This window comes from Uranotaenia lowii, chromosome 2 (assembly GCF_029784155.1).
Source record: "Uranotaenia lowii strain MFRU-FL chromosome 2, ASM2978415v1, whole genome shotgun sequence".
NCBI classification, from domain to species: domain Eukaryota; kingdom Metazoa; phylum Arthropoda; class Insecta; order Diptera; family Culicidae; genus Uranotaenia; species Uranotaenia lowii.
The window spans coordinates 27,923,288-27,933,054 of NC_073692.1; the positions used below are offsets into that span (position 1 = coordinate 27,923,288).

General features: G+C 34.9%; 1 protein-coding gene across 1 annotated transcript; it reads right to left on the bottom strand.

Moving 5' to 3' along the window:
• Window positions 1-252: 252 nt before the first annotated feature.
• Window positions 253-2,100, bottom strand: LOC129748759 (zinc finger protein ZFP2-like). The gene is made up of 2 exons (XM_055743498.1): window positions 1,921-2,100; window positions 253-1,858 (listed from the first exon to the last, which is right to left on the bottom strand). The coding sequence occupies exons 1-2, from the start codon at window positions 2,035-2,037 to the stop codon at window positions 320-322; spliced, it is 1,656 nt and encodes a 551-aa protein (XP_055599473.1). The 5' UTR covers window positions 2,038-2,100; the 3' UTR covers window positions 253-319.
• Window positions 2,101-9,767: the final 7,667 nt, after the last annotated feature.

Here is a 9,767-nt window from a genome sequence, read left to right on the forward strand (position 1 = left end):
TCAAATTCTTGTTCAGAGAATGCAGAAATTACGGTTCCAGACAAAATACCAGATTGACCTAGATAATAAATCGGTTCGTTTTTAGGAGTATTTTTTTTAACCCGGAAACGGTGGTGATTGTTAAGGTAAGTAAAATTAAAAATGACTTTTTTCGGTTCTATAGGATACCTATTTTAATCTATAACATTATATGGATTTTACCTATAATATTTTGAAAATTTTGGGAGTTGGGATAAAAATTCCGAAAGTCTATACTTCTTCAGAAAAAAAAGAATTTATTATCATTTCCATCGAATAGCAGATGGATTAAACAAACACCTTATTTAAAATGGCGTTTTCGGTGTTTTCGCAAGTATCGATTGTGGACGAATTCTTTACCGCAAATGTCGCACCTAGCGTCTCGCTCGGTGCCGTGACCTTTCTCGTGAATTGCCAAGTTGGGTTGATTCGAAAATTCTCGTCCGCAGATTCGGCACGCATATGGTTTGATGGCACTGTGCGTCAACAGATGACGTTTGTAACCGGATGAGTGAGCGAACTGTTTCGAGCAGAATTCACATTGGAATGGCTTTTCACCGGTATGAACCCGACTGTGGATTTCAAGATAATTTGGTGTTTTGAAACTACAACGACAGATGGGACATTCAAAGGCCGGTACTTTTTCAGCCGTTGGATTGATGTGCTGTTTGTTGACATGTGTCTGCAGGTTTCCTTTGTTGGAAAACGTTTTCGAACATATGGTACACTCAAATCTTTCCGGAAGGTCGTCGTGTAATTTTTCGTGATGTGTTAACGAACTTTGTTGCATGAAAGTCTTGCCACAATGAGCACATTGGTAAGGTCCAATCACTTCTTGTTGAACGCCGTTATGATATTTGCGCTCATGCATACGAAACATTATCAACTTGACAAAGAATTTATCACATTGCTCACATCGATAGAGATGTGGCATAGAAATTGTTGACTTGTGACGATCCAAGGCCGTTTGCGTTGAAAATCGACTGTAGCACACGAGACACTCGAACGGTTTCAAACTTTCGCTATCCTTCATGCGGTCAAGAAAGTGGATTTCCTTAGAATGCTGGTCCAGTTCGTGCTCATTCTCAAATTCCTCCCTGCACCCACAGCACTGATGGTCCTTCAGTTGGCGTTTGGCCTGGATTCGCTTGTCAACAAAACGCTCCCGGAAATGTCTGCTCAATGACGTTTTGTTAGTGTACCGTTTGAAACAGATCTCACACTCGAACGGTTTAGCTTCATCGTGTGGAACCCTTACATTCGAATGTTCTGCCAAGGCATGAGCTTTCAGCTGTTCTGAAGACTCGAAATCTTTTCTGCAGCCACAGCACCGATGATCGATTGGAGCTTCAGGTTCTTTTGTGGGAATTAAAATGTCCATACCCAAACGACCCAATCGTTTGTGACGGTTAAGAGAAGTCTTTTTAAAGTATCGTTTGAAACATACCTCGCACTGAAACGGCTTTCTTGTACTATCATGTGATCTTTCCGGTTCGTGAATTGAAGTTATGTGTTTGGTTAAGGCCTCAACAGTGCGAAAGTTTTTTCTACAAGCGCAACATGTCGTTGATTCATCCGGACCTTCTTCAATAATCACTGTCAAGTTTTCATCCTGTACAAAATCGCTTTCGGATTCCAGTCCCGAATAAGAAACATCCGATTCTTCATCAGCTGTTAGTTGCAATGAATATTCTTCCTCTGCGCCGTGGTTCTTGTTTTCCAGAAGTAATTGTAACTTCCCTTCTGATTCTTGACATTGTACTATAGTTGAATAAGCTAGTTGAAGATTATCAACACAACCTGCACAGCATTTCTTTGGGTAAGGATTGGATTTTTCGATCTGAATGAAAATGCAAGCTTTTAGCACAAACACGATTCTTATCACAACGGAAGTTAAATTACCTTCAAACCGCTGCAAAACCGAATCAGATATTCAACCGTTTTATCTTCAACTGAATGGTGCATGGGTAGAAGCTCCCCGTTGCCGTTGGTGACACATATTCGACATAAATTTTCCATGATAATTCAGTGATTTAATTTTTTTTAAATATCACTATCACGATACATATTTTGGTACTAAACTCTTCCATTTGCACGTTTATTTGAAAAAACACTAAAAATTACCATAATACGCTCAGGCCACTCAAGGTAATAAGTCTATGAAAGATTTTTACCCGGAAAGCAAACATCGAAAAAATGGGTGGTTTTCGGATCAGCTATTTACTCCCCAGACATCGAGCATATTGTTTGGTCGTGTGAGGTCCATGTGGTAGCCAGAACGAATTTAATAAACTCTCTTCGGGCCCACCTAATGTTCCAGTGAGAGTAAGTTTTTGTGATCATTTTACAATAATAATTTTTTTTCAAATAGGCAATTTAATTTTTTTTCAAAACATCATCTTTTTAAACATATATATCATTTGATTATTTTTTTCCCAAAAACGGAAATTTTTAAGATTTTTTTTCTAAACTGCTATCTTTTCAGAGTTGGACATTAATTCGTCGTTGAAAAAATCTAAGCCCTTATTTTGTTCCATTAAACGATGAAAGAAACAATTTTTGTCATGAAATTCGTAAGAAGATTAAGAGCAAAAGCTGTCGATATCCTAGAAAAACTATAATTTCACAGAATAATAACCAATTTTGTCAAAGAATCTTGGTTACAGTTTACATTCTTGATTGGTTAATTGTTTCTAAAGATTCGAAAAGATTTTCTTAACTAAATACTGGGGATGACATAGGATTGAGAATTCTGATTTAAAAAAAAATGTTGACTCACAACTCTGAAAAGCCGGAAGAGAAATTATGTACCGGCAACGGTTGGAGATTGGATTGGGAAACCCAAGTAACACACAAAAGTAGAATAGGTTTTATAATTTTTGCAAGGAGTTTTATAAGTGATATATTATACCGTTTACTGGTTGTATACTGTTTACCGGAATACCATTTACCGGAAGTACCATTTACCGGAATACCATTTACCGGACTGTACTATTTACCGGAATTCCATTTACCGGACTATACCATTTACCGGAAAACCATTTACCGGACTATACCATTTACCGGAAAACCACTTTCCGGAAGTCCCATTTACCGGAATTTCTTTGATATGTATAAATTTGGGTTGTACCCCAATTCCCCGAAAATTTACCATTTAAAAAAAAATTCGCCTGAAGGACCATTTCCCAGAGTATTGAATATTTCTATACAAACTGGAATCCGAAAAAAAGAACTTGTTTCTAAAAAAGGGGGTTTAAAAATATTTTTCTTTGCGGCAAAGCCGCAACCAACGAGGATGAAGGGGCAGAGGCGGCACAAAGCCGCCGAGGCTCCCAAATCCGAGGTGGCCGCCGACCCGCCGTCGGAAGCGGCGGCCCTATTACATTGGTCTAGGTCTGTCGGGGCTTCCTAGGTCTGCGTGAAAGCTAGGGATGATCCCTTAGCCCCGTCCGCCACGCGACAGCGTGAAGGACAATATGTCTTTCAAGTTCGAACGCGCAGCGTGAGGAGTCGGATACTAAAAACAAAAACGGTTTTAAAAGCCACACTCACTGCTTATCATGAAATCAATTAAAGTACCCAAATCTCGACCAAAAATCATTCAGGACAAACGTTGACGGGTAAACGGGATGCAATAATAGATTTGTTCTTAAAAATTCTTATTCCGGTAAATGGCATTCCGGTAAATAGTACATTCCGGTTAATGTCAGTCCGGTAAATGGTTCATTCCGGTAAATAGCAGTCCGGTAAACGGTTCATTCCGGTAAATGAATTTCCGGTAAATAGCATTCCGGTAAATGGTTTTCCGGTAAATGGAATTCCGGTAAACAGTATACAACCCCGTTTACTATTTTAAAATGTATTCATTGAAAACCTATTCACAACATATTACCAAGATAGCTACAAGCGTCTTATAAAGTCAATCTATGAAACAGCAATAATACCCAAGTAACACACAAAAGTATTTAGAATAGGTTTTATAATTTTTGCAAGGAGTTTTATAAGTGATATATTATACCGTTTACTATTTTAAAATGTATTCATTGAAAACCTATTCACAACATATCACCAAGATAGCTACAAGCGTCTTATAAAGTCAATCTATGAAACAGCAATAATAAATGCAAAATTCAAACTGCAAAATCTAGAAATTTATAATTGAAAACAAAAGCAGAAGAAAATATATTCAGTTAAATAGAATGTATAAATCCTTTTAACACTAAACATACCGACACTTTGTATATACCTATTTACATGGCCGTAGGAACGGGGGGGGTTTTGGGGGTTAAACCCCCCCCATGAGGATCCAAAAAAGCAAGCCGGCTATTCTAATCTACACTCAAAATTTTAAATTCATAATCAAATTATTATAATAGAGCAAAGATATTCAAGAGTAACTATCTGAACTAAAAACTAATACCAAAACCTCAAAACCCCATTTCAAGTTCAAAATTCTGCTACAGTTTTTCAAAATTTTCTCACTTGTTCATAGAATAAGGTTGTCAGATTTTTTTCAGCCCGTATCCGGGCCGGACAAATCCGGGCTGTTTTATATAAAAACCTGGCAAAATCCGGGTATTTGATTTCAAAATTGTCGACCAAATCCAGGCAAAAACCGGTCAATTTTGATCAAAACCTAGGGGTTGCTCATCAAGAATTTGGAAAAAAAAAAACTTCAAAAACCTTTCATGATAATTTTTTTTTAACTTGATGCAAAAATTTTGAACGCTTCATTAAAAAAAATTTACAACACAATTTGTTTAATTTGAAGTTTGATTTAAATCAAACTTAAATCAAACTTAAGTTTGATTTAAACAATTCTTAAGAATGAGAATAAAAAAAATCGGGCTTTTCCAATGAAATCTGGGCAACCGGGTCGGACTGGACTTTTCCCAAATTTAATATTAAATATCCGGGCCAATTTAAACGGAACCGGGAATTTTGGCAACCTTATCATAGAAATTCAGATCTTAATATAAAATTTTAAATTAAACCCATTTTGGAAGTTTTGGGTCCATATTCCTATAACAAAAATTGTATTTCGACATATTTTGGTATTTCTGATTTTATAAGTTTAGAATTCTTGATTTTCAGTTCGAATAATCATAAGAAATTAGGAATGAAAAGCTGCTTTGAAATCCTTGTTCGAATTCGGTTTGCATTTCATATCAAATTCGAATCATGTTTTTCGAAGATAAAATGCATTTTCAATATTTGAATAATAGTTTTCAGTAAATGGAAAAAGAAGAAATTTGTTTTATATTCAAATTCGAAGCTCTTGAACTTTATTCTGACACAAAATTTAAACATTTAAAGCTTCTAAGTGGCGATCCAAAATTGAAAACCAGATTCTGATTCATCATTCGAAATTCACATTTTAAATCAGATTCACAAAACAGATTAAAAATTTAAAATTGAAATAATGAATTAAGATTAAACCAGCACTACAGAATTCAAATAATAGATTCATGAACGAGGGCTCAGAGATTTGGCTCATCAAAATTTGATCTGGAATCAAGATTCAATTTTTGAATTTATGTTTAGAACTCAGAAAAAGATTTAGCTTGTGAATGAGTTTTTCAATCAACATAAAATTGTTGAGAAACTCAAAAGAACATAAACATAAAAATTTGCAATTCAATTTCCAGATTTCAAAGATTTTATTCAGAACAAGTTTGTTCACACAATTCAGCTGAAAATCACAAATTTGAGTTAATTTTCTAAGTTTTTATTCATGCAAAATATCCCAAATTATATTTAAAAAAACATCATTCACAGGATTTTTAGTACGGAATTGATTTTTTATGAAAAATATGGCCTGTTTAAGAAACATGTACCTGATCTTCACCTAAAAATCTACACAAATTTTCTTATTTTTTCGGTGTATTGTTTAACATTATTAATTTTGCAGCTTTTTTTTAAAGCCAAACTTCAAACTAAAATCATAAATTTAGTTCAAGTTTGCATCAAGCAAATTTGATTCGAATTTCTTTTTGTATCTCTTACTGTTTTTTTTTTTGAAAAAGTTTATTTATTTTCATCAAAGGTTAGAATCTTGGAATTTGCAAAAGAGTTTAGAAAATTGGGCTTGTTTGATTTGAGTATAGAATAAGTTTTTTTTTAAAGAAATTGAAGGCTACCCTAAAAAGAACTTATTTTATGCTCAAATGAAATACTTTGATCTACCAGACTTTTAAACAAATTCAAAAATTTTAACCATCGATGAAAGCAAATTTCATATTTTGTTTCTAGAGGTTTCATTAAAAAAAATTAACTCACCCTTTAGGCTAATGACCACTTTTCTGAAGTTGCTTTTTTAAGGTTTTATTAATGACACTTTACTATCCTTATGGCATTCGTGTCTTCTCTTAAGTTACAATTTCATACGAAAACTTTTAATGGGTACTTAAAAATAAATAATCATATAGTAACAAACATAATTTGTTTTATTTTGTTTTATTCGTGTGTTTTTATTCAAAAAATCATATGTAAAATTTAGTCACCAAAACCCCCCCCATGAGTCGGTTCTTCCTACGGCCCTGCCTATTTATACCGCGAGCGGTCAAATGACGGCAAACAGCATTTTCGCTAAAACTCTCTTGTTTCTCAACCGATTTCTACAAAATTTATAGTTTTGAAAAGCTTCATATTTTTGTCAAGCATCGCACTGCCAATGCAGTTACACCACTAGAACCGGTATAAAATTTGCTTCCTTTTGCATATAGTTTTATTGCCAAAACCTAACGTTAACATACTCAAAATCCAGTGCAAAGCTGAATTTTGGTGTAGGGATTTTCTCAGAAAATCCAGATTCATAAAAAGTTTGAAAAACAGCTACCTTTGAAAAGTCGTCATAAATTATGTACTTCGTATTTTGAAAATCTAAAGATGCCAAAATGTGACAAATTAAGTCAACTTTCCAATCTACTTTTTAAAATTTTTCTACTGCAACAGGAACAGCTTTGGCGGTTGATTGATTGAAAAGTACGGGTTTTACACAACTTTTTTACATTTTTTGTGGCCATGATCTTAAAAAAATTTGAAAAAAATGTTCCATATGTGCAACATATAGCTTCTAACTTCAGCTTTCTCAGGCGCTAAGCGCAAAAAATTTTCGAGCGCTTAATAACTGATTTACAGCCTTTTTCCTGAAGCATGTTTTTTAATAATTTTTTTTTGAGCTTCAAATAACTTTGAAATAACTGATTGTAGCTGAAAATTGTCTTAGAAGCATATTTGAGTCACGTTATAAGCTTTTCAAAACTATAAATTTTAAAGAAATCGGTTGAGAAACAAGAGAGTTTTAGCGAAAATGGTGTTTGCCGTCATTTGACCGCTCGCGGTATGAATAGGTATACCACATGCGTTATTCGAAAACCACCACACTTATGGCGTATTTTTTTTTGATTCCGGATTTGGCTCTGGAACCGTCAGAATAAAAAAGCAAGTTTCGGGTTTCGAGTTATTCCATACGTAGGTGTGCGTGAGAACGAGCGCAATGTTTACATGCAGCTGTCATTTTGTTCTCCCTTCTGGATTCCTTCATTCGGTTCTTCACATCCGGATTGCCGTTTTTCGTGTCCGGATTGCACTGGACTGCAGATAGTACGATTTTGCTTGGCTGAGAGGTTCAAAATCGCGGCAATAATCATTTGCCCGTTCATTATTTCAACTGTTTTGCTTTCAGCCAAAAACAGCTGTTTAATGTTTTGACAACAACGTTGAGAGTATTGGTGAACTTCTCGCAAAACTGACTTTTTTCTCAGGGCGACTCCGTCCCTTTTTCGAGCGAACCTAGGTTGCCTCTCGAGCAATAAATGAGCACGATGACAGCAGTTAGAGCGAACCTAGGTTGCCTCTAGTTTGCCTCCAGGTGAAAAAAAATACGGTATTAGAAAACATTTAAAAAATACAAAAATACTTGCATTTGAAAAATAAAAATAGTCCTGTCGTTAAATTTGCGAAAAAAAAGTTATATGAGGCGTAATCATCATTTAAAGTTCAAAAACCGTCATTTGACCGCCTCCGGTACGTTTGGTGTTAATGATGTTTAAAAAGTGGCTGACTCAAAATGGTAAAATATTAAAAGTCTTTGTATTTTATTATGAAGGAAACAAAATACTGGGATATGATTTGTATCGCTGATTAATGAAAATCTTTTGAATTTGTCATTTTCAAATTGAAAAGATTCAATTTTTCATACCAAATATATTTTACTTGTTAAGGATTCAATTTTTTTTCGAGAATTTAAGTGTCACGAAATTAGTGGCTTTTACCTAATTTGACTTAAAAAATCTTGACGGAAGTAAAAAAAAATAATTATCGGCATGTGCTCATTAGCAGTCTTAAGATTTTTTTTAATTAGCTTTGAAGTCTTTGAAAAACATTAGCAAAACTTTTGACTGGTATTTTAGGATAACTGACCATCTATAGTTGGAAAATTGGAGAAATTATTTCAATTAGAGAAAAGCTTCGCGGGCCGCACATGACGGTTTCGCGGGCTACAAACGACCTGGTCTAAAAGGGTCTGAATCCTGGTTTACAGTTCAAGTGAAAATGAACGTGAAAAAATCTTATTTTATCACTAACTCGAAAAAAGCGACACACAACTAGCATGTGTAACATGGTGAATCGATGAGGAATGATTGGAAGATAAATTTGCAGTCGGACTTGTTCCTTAAAATCTTCTAGAATCGGGGATCGGATTAAAGAAAGTTCTATCAGGTTTCAGGAATGAGTCCGGCTGGAATTTCATCTTCAACCATTCTCCATCGATTCCACTATGTTACAACATCATCATAGAATTTCATCGCGTTGTTTAGTTATTGACGAAATAACATTGTTCACGTTCATTCCCACGTGAAGTGTAAATGGGCCTTAAAAAATGTGTAAGGAAAAAAAATGTAGGGGGTTCAATCACGTTAAACTTCTGTCATTTCTCCAAATTCAGCTTTTTTTGTCATTTTTAACATTTTTGCTATTTTTGTCATTTGTTTGTAAATTTTTTTTTTCTTTTTGTATTTTTTACAGTTCTTTCAGAATGTCATTTTTGTTTGTTTTTCTATTGTCTGAATTCGATAACAATCATAACAATACAGTATGGTTGGTTGACATGTGATCTAGACATAATATATTAGAATCAGACCTGAGACATTAGTCATGAGACATGAGAAGGGAAATGTGAGACGTTAATTTTACGTCTCACTTTTCACTGCTCTCTTCATTCTTCAACCATCTCAATTTTCAATTCTCGCTATTGAGCAGTGAGCACAATTTTCACGTCTCAGATTTCGCTGCTCAATTCTCATATCTCAGGTATCAGATCTCAGGTTTCGAGTCTCATGTCTCAGTTTTCAGGCCTCATGTCTCTCATCTCTAGGCCGGTCTCAGACTCGAGTCTCAGGTTCCATATCTCATGTCTTACGTCCATTATCTTAGGTCTCACCTTCGAAGCCTCAGAGCTTAAAGTTTTTGCACTGAAAAGAGCTTATTGTAGGATCGCCCCTCGATGATAAGTGTTGTGATTGTCTACATCAATAACAAATGTAAGTTTATGTATAATCAAAGACGGCATTGGAAAAGAGGAAGGAAGTGATTTGACAGTTGAGGAGTGAAAACGTGGAAATTAAAAGCTGAGTATTTTATAGAAGAATAAACGTTTTCCAAATCGGGAAATGTTTTAACTGGACTCTACAAATTGGCGACGAGGATGGGATGTGAAAACGGTGATGATTTACTGATATGAATCT